Below are 19,977 nucleotides of genomic sequence, written 5' to 3'. Positions count from 1 at the left end.
AGTAAGTATGTATGGGCTTTGTTCATTATGGAAGGCAAAGTATTATAGTTGGTAATTCTTGTCATTTGGTAACTTGTGGAGACTAAAAGAATCCCTCTGTTAAAAATAACAATTTTTTTTTAAATCTTATGAAACATGGTTTTGATTTTTTTGGAAAAAAATTAAGGTTAAATATATATTTTTTTTATTTTCTGTAAATTCTTCAATGAAACAAACATAACAATTTAATATATAAATGTATCACAGATTCACTCTGGTGTAGGTTTACATACATAAATTCAAGTTGTTATAATCAAAACACCATCAATAAAATTATGTTCTACAAAGTATGTTTTCTATCATTTCCAAAGTAAAAAGAGTTATTACAATATATTGATTATCAAGTCTTTGGTTTTTGTTTTGCTGCAAGCAATTCATACTTTTGGTAATCATTTAAATGGGGATTAGTTCAAATAAATAAGGAAAAGTTACAAATATACAGGCAAAAATACAGTAAAATTGCATGAAATCCAAATGGAAACAGATATGTGCATTCATAGGAAAAACTTCTTCATCCCATTCATCATAAGACATGCAATTCCAATGGATGATATTGCCCAAAAATTGACTTTACAAATGGCATGCTAGTATCAGTCAAAACTTTATAGTGTTTCTGCCTGTTTACTAAAAGAATGGGTTAAATATGCAAATAGATTCTGCTATTAGTTTTAAATGATCTGAAAAATGATAAAATTTAAAACCAAAAAAATCAAATATTACTACATGTAATAATAAGATGAGGTATGATTGCCAATGAGTCAACACTGCACCAAATGATGAGGAAGGTCAGCAATAATACTGAACTGTAAAGCCTTTGACAAATGGCCATACTGCACAGCAAGCCATTAAAGGCCTGAGATGACAAATTAAAACTATATAAAAGAGAAACTACTGAATATACAATAAACAAAAAACAAAAACAATTATAATATACAGCAAAAAACAACAATGATCATACATTGTTAACCACAGTTACAGGTGGCCAAGTCTATCCTTAACCTGGAATAGTGGTGTAACAGGACAACATAAGAACAAACTATAAAAATTAGTTCAAAAGGACTAAACTCATCCGATCAATACAAAGCACAACAATAGCTAACAGAGATACACAATACATAAAGCACAGATCTGAGAATTCTCACCATGAGGCAAAAGAACTGTATATGGTATATATGCAAAATGTAATCAGACTTGTGCATCAAAATATTTTATGAACCTTAGTCAAAATACTTCTTTTTAAAGATTATATTAATCCTGGTACCTTTGATAACTTTTCACAAAAGTTTACAATATCAATTAAATCAAAATATAATTCAGTGTCATTCATTGTCCTTTACTCAAAATGACAAAAAGTGCATGTTTTTGAAATCTTGCATTAGACCACATGAATTCATTTGAATCAGAAAGTCTAACTATAGCTTCATAGCCACTAATATTTTGGTTTTGGTTAGAAGCAGCCTTCATATTACTATTTGTAATAATTATGTCTTTATGTATTAAACAATAAACAAACAACAAATATGACATACAACAGCAAACAACAACCACTGAATTACAGGCTCCGGACTTGGGACAGATGTATACAGAATGAAAGAGGGAGTGAGAGGCACTTATTGTGCATACATATTGAAATTGTTGCAAGAAAAAAATGGGATAATTCGAAAGCATTTAATCATGTTTACAAATTTTTGTACATTTTCCACTCAATCAATAAAAATAATGTAAAGTTTGGGGGAAATCAACCCTTGGAATACTAAAGCCAATGTGTATTTTGTGAAAAATTGCATGAAATGTAACAGTTTAAGTTTCATAACCCTAGAATGACAAACCAGAAAATTAATTAAACACAACTGAGTTTCCTCATTAATATCAACAACTATGTAAAGTTTGTTTGAAGTCAGTTCCACTAAAGCTAGTGAAGCACACTTTTTGAAAACTTGAATCGAATCTAAGGGTCAAAATACAGTAACTCTAGAATGTCAAAAATTTGCTTTCTGTTGTCAATTCTTATGTTGTATTAAAGTTAAATCTGTAAATTGGTTGAATAATTCAAAAGAAAAACAACAACCTGATTTATGCTAAAAACATAAAGAAATAACAAATATACAGAAACCAACAAACATGACCATTGAATAACATGCACCTGACTTTCCTTGGTAAAGAACATGTATGAAAAAAAACAAAAGTTGGCTTTTCATAGTTTTCTGAATATATATCAGTGGAAATTCCAATAAATGAAAAAAATAAAACACATATTAATAATTATTTTATAAAAAAAATATTCAGCACATAATAAGTTTGCATAAACACAATCTTTGGTTTTGTACTTGATTTTATAAAGTTTTGCATTATTTCCAAAACAAAATTGTTTACATTTCTTGGGATACTGCCACCTTTTTGTCGATATGCAAGAGTGGCGGAATATCTAGAATTTGTTTTTATATACAAAAGATCTATGAATGAGTGGTTAGTTGATAAAACAAACACTACTGAACTGCAAAGATTAAGTGTATATTTGTACATGTATTAAAACAAATGCATGATTTGTATAACACTCACTTTTTTCCAATAGATAATACATCTTGAAATACCTTTCTGAAGAAAATTAGAAAAAAACTACTTCTTTTAAGCAAACAAGTTTTATCCCTGCATGCACTTGACTGAACTATGTCAAAAGTTATTTTGTTGGCTACATTATCAGTATTCAACATACCAATCATCATTAATCAGTTCACTTATAATTGATTTTTATTTCTGATGTAGACATTTAGATGCCCAAGTATTAACACTTATTGTTTAAAATACTATAAAAGTTATTAACATTCAAAGAGAGGATAACTTCACTGCTTATGACCTATTAGTTTATAACATCATTCAATTATTGGTAATATTTTAATATGGCTTTTCATTGGAATTTTAATATCAATAAGAAAAATTGGGACTGAGAAATATTGTGGGGATATAGGAGTTTGGCTGTTTAGAGCAGGCAATAACTGTAACAATAAAATCATAAAATAAATCTACATAATTTAAATAAGTAATCTAAAGTAACACTTAATTAACAACCCTAAATAGAATAATGTGTATATAGTTTATTGAAATAAAAACAGAAGGAATTTCAGTGACTAGAAGTTTCAAGGAATCTCTTCCTTTTATCTTTTCCTTTTAGAAAATTTACCTGAATTTTTATCCATCCCATATACTAGAATGAGTCAGGAACTCAAAGACTGCAAGATATCTTCAATATATTTAAGATAGTTTTGCAAAGCTTGAACAGCTTGTTACAAAAAAAATGTGTATAAATCTTATTTTACTCATTTTAAAAAGATGTGTGATTATTTGAAAAAAACTGTTTTTAATTAGTATAAACTGAAATATTTGAATCATTTTGTAGCCTGGGATTAATATGGATGCTGGATTTCACTATGTTCTATTTAGTATTCATATTGATATCAATTAAATTAATGCAATAATTACATGATTGATATGGTTAAGGAACACCGATGACATTATTGTTCTATAGTCTATCAAAAACAGGCATGTTCAAGATTAGATTAAGACCCGGTTAATAGTATAAATTTATCATTCAGACATTTCTGATATAAAAATGCTTAAATATATCAATATATATCAAAATTCAATCTGGTTCTAATGAATACTATATAAGTTAGCAATGATAGATGAATTATTTGGTATTTTTGTACCAATTAATAACACTTCTTTAAAACACCAATTATCCAATCAAACAACATCAGAAATATGCATAGAATTACTTTTCACCAATTACATCATGTGTTCTCTATATTCATATCACAGAAATAATGTGCTTTGCAGTAACTAAAGCAACAGCTACATTTTATTTTCATCTTTTGCAATCAACCAAGTCCTCTAAAATTGACATGTCCTTTTCAAGGGTTGTATCTACTCCATTGGTCAATGAAGTATCAGATTTGTTGGTCAATGAGGTATAGTCAACATCCTCAAGGGATGGGAAATCACTCATTAAGGATGACAAACTGAAAGAGAAAGACAAAGTATTTTTATTATTACAAAATACTTAAAATTTGTAAGCAAAACTTTATGAGTTAATAAGTATAAACACGAAATATGCCTTAAACTTAATATAAGCTTGTTGGACCTGGATTATAATAATGAGAATAAACTCTGAATAAACTAGCAATTGTTCAGTTACATTCCATATCACGTCTGATATAAAAGTAATAGAAGATTGCGCAATTAATGAAAAGTGCAGTGTTTTTTTTTACTTCAAATAGAAAGTTGACTAGAGTAGAACCAAGAGAAAAGTTTTTCAGAATACATTGTATTATTCTATAATTTTTGTTTAATTTTAAAAAGCATATCAAGACTCTTTACGGAACCTCCATTGGAAAGAGTGACTGACAAGTTCAAGGATCAAAAGACACTTATCAAACAACATTTCACAAAATAGGAAGACAATCTACAAAACACCTCATGTCTCCACCAGTAAGCTCAAATAAGATAAACAATTTATACTTTGAACTTATGTCTGCCATCTTTAATGTAGAATGACATGTAATGGGGAACCCCCTTTTACCCCATCTGATCTTTTATCTTATTTCAGGACAATCAGTTACAGAGAGTATGAACTTACCTATCTAACTGTTCCCTTGACTGAACTGCTATCAATTTGGATTCCATGACATTCCTCTGTATATCTTCAACTCTAAAGAAAGAGAAAATCTAAATCAGCATTTAAAGATCACATTAGGTATTTCTATCCCAGTCTTGGTTGAATTTATTTTGGAAAATGGAAAAGTATGTTTTTTTTCTAATCTTTTTCATTAAAATATAAATCTAAGACAATTATTCTGTATTTGAAATTTCTAATCAGTTTTTTACTAAGTTCATTTACTTAACCTTTTTTCTATCCAAAGAAACAAAAAAGGTTCTATGAAAAAAATGTACGAGAAAGAGAAAATTTGTCAGCAGATCTATCTAGTATGACCCTTTTTGAAAACAAACATTACCTTAAATGAACATCTGTGATAAACTGTTTTCTTTTAAGAGTCTTTTCTCCTATGGCTGGTAATGGTGGTTCTTGTGTACTTAGTTCCTGGCACAAAAATGAAAATACAGTTAAAGATTAACATGAAAACATCTTTTATGATCTTTGCTTAATACAGTATTCAAAGTTTTGTTTTAAGCAGACCATATATTAAACTAAAATTGTCTTAATTATCATGTCTTGTATGAAATATTTGTCATCAAAGAATTAATCATTGTTCAAAGGGCTTTGAAAAAACTTTAGGAGTTGTAAATATGAAACCTATAAATATGTTTTGTGTAAATATATATTGTGTCACCACACTGTAACAATTCTGACCTTAAATGTCTGTACAAGATCACCAATAGAAGAACCAGCTTCACTAATATAAACATCCAATTCTGAGCTCTTTTTCTTTCCTTGTTTAAAATATCTACAAATATATAAACCATATTCCTGTATTTTTTTATACAACAAAATTTCAATGTTTTAACTAGTTTCAAAATACAATATTGACATGATTGAGAATAAAAAAATATTTTATTTATTTACTTTAAACAGCAGTTGCTTGTTTTTCCATTAACAATACAAAACTTTTATTCAATCATGCTTTTTTATTTAAAATAAATAAAAACCTAAAACTGTGAGTGAACTTATTTAAAAACACAAAAGCCCTGCAGTTCATATAATGTATATTAGGCAGGAAATTCTATTCCGTGATAGTTTTTGCATATCTCAATTTAAATTATTAAGTCTAAAAAAAATTTGACAAAAAAGGAAAATGAACCAAAAATGAATTTAGTCTTCTACACTAAAAGACAGGGATAATATCCCTTCTGCACATTTTCATATGGTGTTCTACAACTGTTATAAATTTCAGCAATATCTGTTCAAGTTATTAGATGTCCTGGTGATTTAAAGAGACTATTACAATGTACCACATATGGCAGTATTGAAATATTTTTTTTAATTATCTCCACTTTAAGAATTGAATGTAGATCAATCATCATATTCCTGTATACACATCCTAAGTGTTTGGGTAAAATATAATTACAGCATTACCTATTCCATACAATGAAATCTGAATGTTCTTTCTCCAATTCTGTTTTACTGATTGTCATCATCTTTTGTATTTCTTTGGAATGTTCCAGAATGTTTTTCCTACAAAAATTATAAATATTATCTATCAAAACTAAAATGTTTTAAAAACCAAACAAAATAAGAAAAAATCCTTTGCTTAGTAATGGGTCAAGTGTAAAACCACAAATTACAGACTATAACACAAATGTTTGTCCCTCTTTTATCAAAGATACAGAAATAAAGACACACTTTACCAATAAACATATGAAAAATTTGATTAGAAATTCTTACAAACTAACCTGTCAAAATTATGCATATATTCTATATGTACAGTCATACGTTGACTCCGTCTCTCAGCAAATTTCTTCAGTAATTCTTCTGACTGTACAATATGTCTCCTTACTTTTCTCTCACTAGGAAAAAAAATCCTTGTAAATTTTCTTCTGTCATTGTGAAAAGTTTAGAAAAAACCCAGCTGAATTATTATGTTAAGGAATGTTCTTTTACTTCATAGCTTAAGGCTAAATGCTTTATTACTGTACTGGCTTTACTTTAATTGCCTCCCCCCATATGGAGCTACATATATGGTTTATAAATAGACTTTTTACATGTTCTACTCCTAATATTGCATATATCGGCTGAAAATTATTTCCTTTCCTGTCCTTTCTTTCTTATGAAAATAAAACATATTAACTATCCATACCTATCTGTGTTATTTTGTAGACAGTTTGCACATGGTTTCTGTCCTGGAAATAGTTTTCTCTCTTCTGTATATAATCCAGATATTTCTGACAATACCTTCTCACATTTCTGTACTCTGGCTTTTGTCTAAAAATATTAAAAACAAATCAATTTTGATAAATTGAAGCAAAATTTCCAATATATGTATTTCAGAAAAGAAATCTATATCTTAAAGAAGATTTTTAATACAGAAAAAAATAATGTGTGAAAACCAATAACTTAAAGGAGAAATCTACAGTACAAGTTTTTACTATTATTATTACATTTGGTTTAAGTTTTCAATTTTTGTATTTAAAAATATGGCAGATTTTTTAAACATGAATGTTGAGTTTATTATTTTCTATACTCTGGATGCTTTATAGCTTGTTTAAACACATGTCTACTGTTGAAAGCCATTCATTGTTGACATCTTTATTTTTGTTTGTACTGTTGGATTACTGTGAATTCAACTGTTTTCCTGGGCACCAATTTTAGTGGCTGAAGGAAAACTTGCATATTCGTTGACATTTAATTTCCTGGTATTTGCCGAAGTCTTTATCATGTTTATAAAAGCCTTTACAAAATTTGCCATTCATTGAACATTTAATTCTGTGGTTCACCCATACCCACAAAACCCATGAAAATTGATATCCAACAAATAATAATGAATCCACAGTACTGTCTTATTGATGTATAACACACATCTCCATTTATTCACATAATTACATTTAATATTTTCAAATGTTTGTAGACAGGAATTTGTCTGATTTAATAAAGATCAGAACAGAATGTAGAAGGAGAGTTGTCTTTTCCTTGTAAGGAAAGCTTGTACAGAGGAAACATATTTTAATCAGATTTTCAAATTTGAAAATAAATGAATTAAAAGACATGGACAAATCTGCAATCAGAATCTAACACAGTAGTCACAACTTTAATGTTATGTTTCCAATCAGTGTATTTCTGTTTATACATACCATAGTTGTATCATCCTCAGCTTCATCCCCTTCTCTAGTTATAGCAGTAAATTTCTCTTTCTTGGAATGTTCTGTTAGACTGCTGATATCACCAAGTCTTTGTCGTAGGAAACTTAACTCTCTTGAGAAGACTTCCAACTTCTGTTCATTATGCTTTCTTTTTAAATAAAACCATTATGAATTATAACAGAAACCTGATCAATGCACTGGTAAAGGGAAATTTAAAAATCATCATGGCATTTCTAGCTGTTTGAATTTTTATTGAATTTCATCTTGATTCCAAATGAAAATATCGATCCCATACTCTACATCCCACTTAATCAACACAAGATATTTTAAAAAAATACAATTTTCAAGAAAAATAGTCCCAAATTAAAATTTAAGATTTTACTGCTAATCTTATTCATTTGAGCAATATATATTATATCAAAATTTATTAGATATCAGTGATTTTATTAACTAATCCTACAATAAAATGTTAAAGTTACCTGCTGACACCAACAGTTTGCTGCAACAACTTTTTAAACAATTCCAGTTTCTTTATTATCTTCTCCATTAAAAACATTTTTGCACAATATATTTTGGCAACTTGATAATCTCTGTTTATATCATACACTGTTCGTTCTGTAAGTTCAAAACATGGCATAGGCTCATCTGAAATTATCAAACACTTTCTAAATTATAACTGTTCTATGCTATATTCAGTTTACTTTGGACTGTGTCATATTTGTGTATAGACATAATTTTAAGCAGCACATTTTTAGTATTATGAATATGAGTTGACAATATAACTATTTTCATATTTCAGCCTCTAATACGCAAATTGTAAGAAGTTCTGTGTAATATTGGTTCCCCACAAAATTCCTTAACAATCAAACTTAAAACCTTCCACAAAAAATCTGCTATAGAATATCTTATTACTTACAATTCAAAAAATATATCTTAAATACTGAGTATTGTAAATTCAGAGATTATTTTATTGTTGCCAAAAATGTGACAGGGTTATAATCTCAAAAACTTGCATTTTGATTTTTTTTTACATGAATTGAACAGGTTTTTTTCTCAATATCACAAACATTTTAAAAATCTCATTTAGTCTACAATGACAAAATCACAATAATAAATGCATGCAATAATTTCTGAATTTACAGTAACTAAAAACATACCAAACACAGCATGTTCCCAAGGTTCATAACTAATGCTGGCTATTTCATCTTTAATAGATACATCTAATATAATGACTGGATTCTCGTAGTCAGTGGAAATATTTTGAAAAACACAGTCAGTTTCTGATAAAATATTGTTCAAATGATTGTCTGAATATAATACAAACTGGTTAGCATGGGTAATATCTGTCTCTGATGAAATCATATCCTTAAGTTCCCTGAAACTAAAACAAAACTAACATTTAAAGACTGTAGACTATTCTGTTTAGAATTAAGGTTACTTTTGGCTCCTGTACCTTTATTTCACTTTATAAATTCAAAAAGATAGATTTTCATTGATATATATCATTTGATATGGATTTATTTCTTTAATATATTTACCAATGTTGGAGGATAAATTGATTGATTTTTATGTTTGACTTTCCCAGTTAAAACATTTGGTACAAGCAATTTCTAGAAGAAATCCTTGCTTAAATTGTAGTGATGAATCATAGTAGTCCCGAACAAACAAAATTGGTCAGAATACAATTTTTTAGTTGTGTGGTCAGTATGACCAGTTGAATTTGATTCATTTTTGAAAAAATCTCCACTTGACTTCAACATAATAGCAAGATAAAATAACTCCATTGAATGTTGGATGTGTACGGATTGAGTGTTTAGTCTTAGAGGCATGATTTTTTTATTAGCTGTTAGTGGCTTTGAACTAGCTGTCAGATAACTGTGAGTACTCTCAGATCTGTTCATAATGTCTTTTTGTGTTGGGATGTATAAGTACTCGGCCATGTCCACTTGTATTTTTTGTCTATCTGATGAGTTAAGCCTTTTTCAAATGATTTTTATAGTTCGTTCTTATGTTGTACTGTTATACCACTGTCCCAGGTTAGGGGAGGGTTGGGATCCCGCTAATATGTTTAACCCTGCCATATTATTTATGTATGTGCCTGTCCCAAGTCAGGAGCCTGTAATTCAATGGCTGTCGTTTGTTTATGTGTTACATATTTGTTTTTCGTTCATTTTTTCACATAAATAAGGCCGTTAGTTTTCTCCTTTGAATTGTTTTACATTGTCTTATCGGGGCCTTTTATAGCTGACTATGCGGTATGGGATTTTCTCATTGTTGAAGGCCGTACGGTGACCTACAGTTGTTAATGTTTGTGTCATTTTGGTCTTTTGTGGATAGTTGTCTCATTGGCAATCATACCACATCTTCTTTTTTATATCTTACTAAAAGTGCTTCATTTGAAAATTATCTATTATTAATAATTTTATTTTTTTCAATACCACATTGTTTTCTGTCTATTGTTTTGTTGTTTACATGTTTTTATTTATTTGGTAACAATCCTATTATTTGGATTTTAGACTTATACAATGTTTACCCTTATTCAAAAATATGGAAAGCATTCTTTTAGAGACCTGCATGCATTTTACATCATGATAATTTACACCTACCCATACTGTACAATACTTACCCAACAGCATATCCCCCTCTTAAATCTAGTTACACTATTTATGGAAATTGCTTGAAATCTTACTTTGTTTCTTGTTTTACATATAATATGTTTCTTGTACAGGTATTTGGATAAAACACATGAACTGGTTTCCTGCTTAATAGTTCATCTGCAGCATCAAAAAAATCTTCAAAACTCCAAATTTTTGTTTTGTCACTTTCCAGTAGATTTATAAGAATGGTTTTTATACAAGTGTTCATAGATCTGAAAACATAATAAAAGCAAGTCTCAAATGATAGATTTTAAAAGTGATTACAATTTAATCTCTGCCATTCAAATGAATGAAGAAGACACCTAAAAACCATCTAACCTTAAAATGAAACCAACAATGAAAATGTTTGAAAAAGGTTTTTTTCACAACATTAAGATTCTATGTGTTCAAATGGATTGATATTACATTTCTGAGAAACATAATTATCTACTAGTAAATGAAATTCCAACTGGATTTGTCATTCTGTTCAGTACTACACAAGAATAATGTGGCAAAAATAGATGTTGGACAAATGACAAACAAAGCAAATGCAATATGGCCTTTCCTCCTAGAGTGGGGATATAATTTCATTTTATGTTCAGTATCTGTAGCTTTAACATTAGAGGTGCTGACCTCAATATCAGTGTGGATCTTCCTCTAATCACATGTGACTATTAGCCTAGTGTTTGTTTCATTGAAGTATCATTCTAATCAATTCAAATTTCAATATGTCAGAGATTTTTAAAACCTATTCATGTTCTAGGATGGATAAATAAGGAAGTATTGTGTCATGAATTTTACAGGTTACTTTTCAAGTCCAATATCTAACTGAGAATCTTTTTACAAAATTTATCATTTGATGAAAAAGTAGAAAACTACGTTACTTTGACAGTCTGCATGTTTTGGGGAGATTTTTACTCCAGTGAATACTTCCACCAGCAAACATCTGGTCCCCTGATATAACACCAGATTCTTTCTCTGAAATCATCTCAAACCTGAAAATATTAATGGCATGATTATAGCTTATCATACAAGAAACTATTAAATTTAACCTCTTAAAGTGAAGTATAAAAAAATTTAGGCAATTTTTAAAACTTCTTACAGCTTACTCTTGATCTTCCACCTAAATCAATTTGGAAAAAAACGAAACAATTTTTAAAAATTTCAGTTAAGGAATATTATTGTGTTGTCGAATTGGAAAATCTATCTTTAGTTTTTATATGAAAATGTGTGCTTTGTTAATGAATGAGGAAATTCATGATAACTATAACTTGGATTTTAATAGATTTAATAAAAGAACTTGTGACAAAACCTAATTTTTCCTGTTAAAACAATGGATCAAAGTAGAACATACATAACATTTTTATCATCCCGTCCAATGTATGGAGAGAAAGGCACTTTGCCTGTAACTGTGTGATAAAGTGTGGCTCCAAGACTCCATAAGTCAGCTGATATAGTGAATGATCCTCCACCTCGTCTTCTGTCTATGAAGGCAGCTTTATAAATATCTGGATGCTGGTATAATCAGATCAGGATCAGAATTAGCATTTCAAAGAAATCAGTGTTAGATATAGGAAGATGTGGTGTGAGTGCCAATGAGACAACTCTCCATCCAAATAACAATTTAAAAAGTAAACCATTATAGGTTAAAGTACAGCCTTCAACAGTGTTAGACTTTAAATTAGGCTGAAAGTTTTTTCGTTTGAATTGTTTTAAGTTTGTCATTTCAAGGCCTTTTATGGCTGACTATTGCATGAAATAAAATCCATATTCATAATAACTATTCAATAAAGAACTCTTTTGATAGTAAAAATGCAGTATATCTATATGATTACTTTTAAATCACATCATGCTGCTGTAATCTTTTAAAGGTTGCTTATCATTAATTATAGAAATATTTTATGTTCAGTAAACTCCATACACATATCTTCTTGTAACTAGAATTAAAACAATTACTTTTCAATGCATAATATTATGTCTTAAGGGAACCTCAATATCTTCTTTCAATGCATGGTTATGAATTAGCTAATATATTTGTTTGTGTTAAAAAACGGTCTGTGTCCGAAATAATACCTTAATAGTAGGGTGAGAAAGTGTATTGAAAAATAATTACAAAACCTCAATACATGTATTTCAATAACCATTAACTTACAAGGTATTCATCTGTTCCAACTAGTGACACAAAGAAATCATTGTCGTTGAGAGGTTTAGCAGTACCAAAATCTGATAATTTGTAGATATTTCTGAAGAAAAAATAAAATCCAATTATCAACAATAATTAATGAAAAACATGTTATTTAATCCTGAGCCTGTAATAGTAACCTTTCAGTAAGATATGTTTATCTTGACATTTTACATTCAATATTTGCTTGAACTTAATGGTGCAAACTTGATAATGGCTAAATTTTCCAACTATATAAACTTTAAATCTATGATGTACCTTATGAGAGATGACTGTGATGTGAGTAATGGTGAGGTGCAGAATGAATGCTGCTGCAAATTAATGTTCTTCCCTCATTGAAATTTGAACTTATGCTCATGCTTCTGGGATAGAAATATATGAGCTTAAATCAAATTCACACATCTTTCCATTGCACTTTACACTTTTGTCATTTAGTTATCTCCCATTTAAATGAGGTTAACCACTTTCATGACTTTATGTTATTTACTAGTCCAAATTAAGGCTATTTGTTTTCTGGGACGCCTAAAATAGCCTTTCCAGACGTCACAATTGTTTGGACTAGTTATTTACATGTTTACTAACTTGATTTCATCTTTAACAAGAAATGTTTGCCACTGGTTAATAAGCAGACACCAATCAATGCATCATCTATTAGCATGTCACTCTTACAATAAAAATATGACTACCTGCTATCTTCCCCTATACAAACAAGAATGTTTCCAGGTTTAATGTCTCTATGTGAAAATCCATGCTTCCTTAGATGTTTCATGCCAGAAACTGAAAACAAAAATAATATCTATCATTTAACTCTCAACTAAATTATTCTAAAAATCTCTTTTGTAAAGCTGAGATCAATCAACTTAAAAAATAATTATTCCTTGAAAAGTTACAAAGTTTGAGAATGTTATGTAGAAGTCTACTCAGTCATTAAAAAACAAGTGTAATTGGTGGCCATATTTTTCAATAGGATTAGAACAAAACAGAATGTGTTATATAATAAGCTTTCATGCTATTTCTATGCGAATTCTGATAATGAATGGAATGATGGTAGCAGGAGAGATGATAAAATGTGTGATTTAAGTGAGGCCTATGTGTCAATTACAGCTACTATAAATAGCAGCCACTCTGTCAGAATATAATGTGGATTTTTTTAAATAATTGAAGTGATCATGCTGTTTCTGAGAAAGATATATCTTTTTTTGGAGACTGACAAGTTAAGGAATTTGGACTAAAATAACAAAGATAGCATCCATAAAGAGGTTAAAATGTGTGTCCATGATCTGTTTAGATCAACTTACTAATATCGTGGCATCCATAACAGAAGTATTTTTTAGCTACATACCGATGTGTCTGATTTTATAAGGTTTTTATGAATCAGAGATTACTGTTTTTAAATGGATGGTTAAATTATTTTCATAACAGTGAACTATTTTATAGGCTGTTCTCAAAACCTTTCTACAGCAATGATTTTCATAAGCTGGTCATGACAAGGGTGGTCAGTTTAAAAAATGAATTGAACATATAACTTGAAAAAAGTGTTTTGGTCCATTAGTATTGTGAAAGGAAGAGCCCTGTAGATACCCTATTATCACCTACCTAAATGTGAAAAAACTCTGAGGAATTCTTCTTCTTCTAGTCCTGTAATATTTTCTGGTTTCCTTATTGAATCTAGTAAACTTCCTCCCTCACATAACTCCATAACTATTACCTCCTTCTTTTTATACTGTAAAACCAAGATATAAAACATCAAAACAAATTTTATCATGTGCATATAGGGATTTTGTATCATAAACTAATACTAACACCAGATACATATTTTCCATTACATTGACAAAACTAGAGGCTCCAAAGAGCCTGTGTCGCTCACCTTGGTCTATGTGAATATTAAACAGAGGAAGCAGATGGATTCATGACAAAATTGTGTTTTGATGAAGGTGACATGTTTGTTCATCTCACTTTAGTGAACATTCTTGCTGCTTACAATTATCACTATCTATAATGAACTTGGCCCAGTAGTTTCTCTGGAAAATGTTACTGGTATTAAAAATTTACAAATTTTATGAAAAATGGTTAAAAATGGACTATAAAGGACAATAACTCCTTAGGGGGTCATCTGACTATTTTGGTCATGTTGACTTATTTGTAAATCTTACTTTGCTGAACATTTTTGATGTTTACAGTTTATCTCTATCTATAATAATATTCAAGATAATAACCCAAAAAACAGCAAAATTTCCTTAAAATTACCAATTCAGGGACAGCAACCTAACAACAGGTTGTCCGATTCATCTGAAAATTTCAGGGCAGATAGATCATGACCTGATAAACAATTTTACCCTAGTCAGATTCGCCCTAAATGCTTTGTTTTTTGAGTTATAAGCCAAAAACTGCATTTTACCCTTGTGTTCTATTTTTAGTCATGGCCGCCATCTTGGTTGGTTTGGCGGGTCACGCCACACATTTTTTAAACAAGATACCCCAAAGATAATTGTGGCCAAGTTCGGATTAATTTGGCCCAGCAGTTTCATAGAAGATTTTTGTAAAAGATATATAAAATTTACGAAAAATGGTTAAAAATAGACTTTAAAGGGCAATAACTCCTAAAGGGGTCAACTGACCATTTTGGTCATGTTGACTTATTTGTAAATCTTACTTTGCTGAACATTATTGCTATTTACAGTTTATCTCCATCTATAATAATATTCAAGATAATAACCAACAACAGTAAAATTTCCTTAAAATTACCAATTTAGGGGCAGCAACCCAACAATGGGTTTTCTGATTCATCTGAAAATTTCAGGGCAGATAGATCTTGACCTGATAAACAATTTTACCTAGTCAGATTTGCTCTAAATGCTTTGGTTTTTGAGTTATAAGCCGAAAACTGCATTTTACCCTTATGTTCTATTTTTAGTCATGGCCGCCATCTTGGTTGGTTTGGCGGGTCACGCCACACATTTTTTAAACAAGATACCCCAAAGATAATTGTGGCCAAGTTCGGATTAATTTGGCCCAGCAGTTTCATAGAAGATTTTTGTAAAAGATATATAAAATTTACGAAAAATGGTTAAAAATAGACTTTAAAGGGCAATAACTCCTAAAGGGGTCAACTGACCATTTTGGTCATGTTGACTTATTTGTAAATCTTACTTTGCTGAACATTATTGCTATTTACAGTTTATCTCCATCTATAATAATATTCAAGATAATAACCAACAACAGTAAAATTTCCTTAAAATTACCAATTTAGGGGCAGCAACCCAACAATGGGTTTTCTGATTCATCTGAAAATTTCAGGGCAGATAGATCTTGACCTGATAAACAATTTTACCTAGTCAGATTTGCTCTAAATGCTTTGGTTTTTGAGTTATAAGCCGAAAACTGCATTTTTACCCTATGTTCTATTTTTAGCCATGGCGGCCATCTTGGTTGGTTTGGGGGGTCACGCCACACATTTTTTAAACTAGATACCCCAATGATGATTGTGGCCAAGTTTGGTTTAATTTGGCCCAGTAGTTTCAGAGGAGAAGATTTTTGTAAAAGTTAACGACGACGACGGACAACGCCGGACGACGGACGCCAAGTGATGAGAAAAGCTCACTTGGCCCTTCGGGCCAGGTGAGCTAAAAAGTCTTTAGTCTGTGTTGAAGCAAACGAAAGTTTCCTTTTCTTTGTTAATTGTATTTACTTGTGTTTTTATAGTTGAAGCATATCTCTTCTTGTGTTTATAATGTACAACCATATTTTCAATGTTGTATTTACCAAAACTGTTTGTAATCGATCTAAATTATCCACCTTATTCACTTAATATTTCCTGCTTTATTATCTAATATTTAAATATGCTCTATGTTGTCTTCATTTTGGAATGCTCACTTACTTTACAATGAAGTTGTCTGACAAATTATGACAGTAGTTGTTAGAATATTTGCCTGTTAGTCTTATATTTGTTCATATATGGTTCTTCATATATATACTTGTATCATTGTGCTTCAAAACATCTATTCTCTATATCATGATATACCATAATAAGGGAAAATGGTACGACTTTCAATGAGTCATCTACTGTAAATTCAGAAATTATTGCATGCATTTGTTATTGTGATTTTGTCATTTTAGACTTAAATGCGAATTCAATTTTTACGATTTTGTTTTATTCCTGTGAAATATTTCAAAATGTGGGTTTAAATTGTTGCGTTTACAACTTAGTCACATGTTTTGCAATAATAAAAACCTCGATATAATTTCTGAATTTACAGTATCCAACAGAGATTTAAACAAGCATAAGTCACAATATCATCTTGAACATTGAACAACACCCATACTGTTTTGACTGTATTGTAATCTATGTTTAAAATGTATACTGACTGATTGATTATTGGTTGCTTTAAATTTACAGCCACGCATGTCCAGCACTACCTTGATATGACATTGTATGAAATGAAATGATTCTAAATAGAAAATCAAATGCCTAATTTATATAAATCTACTTAATATAATTACTCACATCTTTTTCACATTTATAAAACATGACAATATTTGGATGCTGCAGTTTACTTAGTGCATCCATTTCTCTTTGTGTCTGCAAATTATATTTCTCAAACATCTTCAAGGCATGAACCTCTCCGCTCGACTGAAATTAGATAGTATTTATAAGATTAATTAAGGTACACAATGTAACAATATTTTTCAATCATTAGCAGAGCCAAAAGTCTGATATTTGTAACTTCATATTTTTCAATATATTCAGACTCAAATCGTGATTCTGATATTATAGAAAAGATGTCATCTGTGAAGATGTAAAACATGATAAGAATTACATTACACATTTTTCTTTTGTTAATACTTATATATCCATGACTGAACTTAATCTGTTTCATACTAAACATCATATTCAGCACTTCTGTTCTATTTCTCTGTATTCGGTTTTTATTGGTGGAGGAAGTCAAGAGTGCCTGAAGAAAGCCACTGACCTTTGGAAGAAAAACTGACAATCTTAGAAAAAAAAGATTGGAGTCAAGTGCTCTTGCCATGTGATGTACTGGATTGGAACTCACAATCTCAGTGTTGACAGGCTAGTGAATCTGGTTTATTTTATAAAAATGGATTTTTTTCACGGCAGCATGTGAAATAAAAATGACAAAACATGTTGCACAAAAATAATCCTTTAACACTCTCTTCAAGGTCTTCATTTTAAATTTCTCACAAGATAAACACAACTATTATTTTCTGTCCAGACATTTGCTATATATTCAACCATTTTAAACTGTAAAATATATTGCATGTGTTCACATCAAGTACTAGTGAAAACAAAATCACATGAAGACATAACTATGACCAAAATTAACAAAAATTCCTTTGACAATTGTTGGTCAGTTAAAGAGCTCACCAGAGCTCATGTTTTCTCTGTTATTATGTATATATATGCTGACTCTAAATAAAATTTACTTACTTACTTTCTTACTTACTTACGTTGGTCTTTAACATATTGTTGAAAAAATCCATAATTTTTTTTACCAATTGCATGCCTGATTATACAATTTTTATTGACATTTTCAGTCAATTTTGTATATGATTATTTTTTAAAGTGAAAGTACATTTGTGATGATCATTTTACAACTTACATTTATAACTTACAACAGAAGATAATTGAAGTGACAGATTTAACAGTTTAATACCGTCATAAAAAAAATGAATATTGATGAACGCTTAATTTATAAGGATTATAAAGTTACAAAAGGTAAATTTGTATTTTAATTGACAAAATGAACGCCAAAACAAAATCTCAAGCTGTTACCAAGGATTTGTATGGTTTTACTATAATATTATTTGCTGTTACCAAACCTTCAACTGAAAATTTTCAAATCTCCAGTAATGACAACTGCGTGTTAGTCATGTAAAGTAGTTATTCTTTTACAAAAAAATGTATCATTTCAATACCTTATGTATTCCTTTGTATATGTTACCCTGGGCTCCACGACCTATCAAATCTTCCAATGAATATACATGATTTTCTGTGTCGAGGAAAACCTTTTTGTGTTCCATCTTTGCTTTTGGATTTCGTATTTCTGGAAAACCCCTTGTTACTTAATATAGAACAAGGGAGATAATTTTGTATACATACAAAGAATTTGCACAAACTCGTACCTTTCGTAACTCGTACTCAATCAACGCCTATGTTGATTTTGTTTAAAAAAGAAGACTTGACTTCAAGTTTGAATACAACAGCGGACCGAACTATAGTTTATTGTCATTTTCATTTTGGTGAATAGTTTAATTGTACGTGAGATTGCTTGTTTGGGCTTATATATTGGTTAGTAACATTTGAGTTAAAATATACATGTAACGTTCGGACTGGAAATATTATATACCAAGGATTTGTATAGTAAGATCTTACTATACAAATCCTTGTATGTACTAACAGTATAATATACCCAGTCAGTTTGGGCCAAGGGTAAGTCGACATTTGGGCTTATAATCATATGTAATGGTTATTTACATGTCAATATTATATATTTGTGAATCACATGTATATATATTTTTATTTTATTTTGTTACCTTTTCTCACATCGGACTCGGTTTTTACTGTGCCTACTGTTGTGCAATTGTTTTTTCTACATTAATTTAACTAGAGGTATTGGGGAGAGTTGAGATCTAAAAAAAACATGTTTAACCCCGCGTATTTTTGTGCCTGTCTCAAGACAGGAGCTTCTGGCCTTTGTGAGTCTTGAATGGTTTTTAATTTTAGTTTCTTGTGTATAATTCGGAGTACTTTAGTATGAAGTCCATTATCACTGAACTAGTATACATATTTGTTTGGGAGCCAGCGGAAGGTCGCCTCCGGGTGCGGGAGTTTCTCGCTGCATTCAGACCTATTGATGGCATTCGGTTGTTGTCTGCTCTATGGTCGGGTGGTTGTCTCTTTGACACATTCCCCATTTCCATTCTTAATTTTATCAATAGTTTCTCATATGTAAGAAATGATATATATAAATATTCTATTTATAAAATATCTGGTTTAATGCATCCATTTCGTTTTCGGAAAGTCAGTGTCTGGTCCTTACTCACTACGGAGATTTGAAAAAGGAATTTTAAGCAAGACAGATTTGTATAACACTTGATAGTGATAGTGTTAACACTATGTACAGCTTAACGGTATAAAACATTGCAAATATAATAATGTACATCCTATAGTGTTTTTTCCCCCTCAAAGATTGGTTATTTTTCTAGATTTAAACGGTAAAAGCCTTTTAAGAATTGTCATCTTGTAATACTCTGACACTTGCTGATTTTGACTAATTATAACTCATTTCA

General features: G+C 30.0%; 1 protein-coding gene across 1 annotated transcript; it reads right to left on the bottom strand.

The window, feature by feature from the left end:
- Positions 1-167: 167 nt before the first annotated feature.
- Positions 168-18,737, bottom strand: LOC134688542 (serine/threonine-protein kinase TBK1-like). The gene is made up of 18 exons (XM_063549339.1): positions 18,604-18,737; positions 17,171-17,296; positions 14,263-14,389; positions 13,353-13,443; positions 12,637-12,727; positions 11,839-11,999; positions 11,369-11,479; positions 10,538-10,717; positions 9,006-9,229; positions 8,328-8,493; positions 7,840-7,996; positions 6,849-6,973; positions 6,445-6,558; positions 6,128-6,226; positions 5,405-5,498; positions 5,049-5,134; positions 4,673-4,744; positions 168-4,055 (listed from the first exon to the last, which is right to left on the bottom strand). The coding sequence occupies exons 1-18, from the start codon at positions 18,706-18,708 to the stop codon at positions 3,902-3,904; spliced, it is 2,283 nt and encodes a 760-aa protein (XP_063405409.1). The 5' UTR covers positions 18,709-18,737; the 3' UTR covers positions 168-3,901.
- Between the last annotated feature and the right edge of the window lie 1,240 nt (positions 18,738-19,977).

This window comes from Mytilus trossulus, chromosome 1, assembly GCF_036588685.1.
Source record: "Mytilus trossulus isolate FHL-02 chromosome 1, PNRI_Mtr1.1.1.hap1, whole genome shotgun sequence".
NCBI lineage: Eukaryota > Metazoa > Mollusca > Bivalvia > Mytilida > Mytilidae > Mytilus > Mytilus trossulus.
The sequence above is the reverse complement of the archived record's forward strand: the minus strand, read 5'-3'. Positions and strand labels throughout refer to the sequence as shown.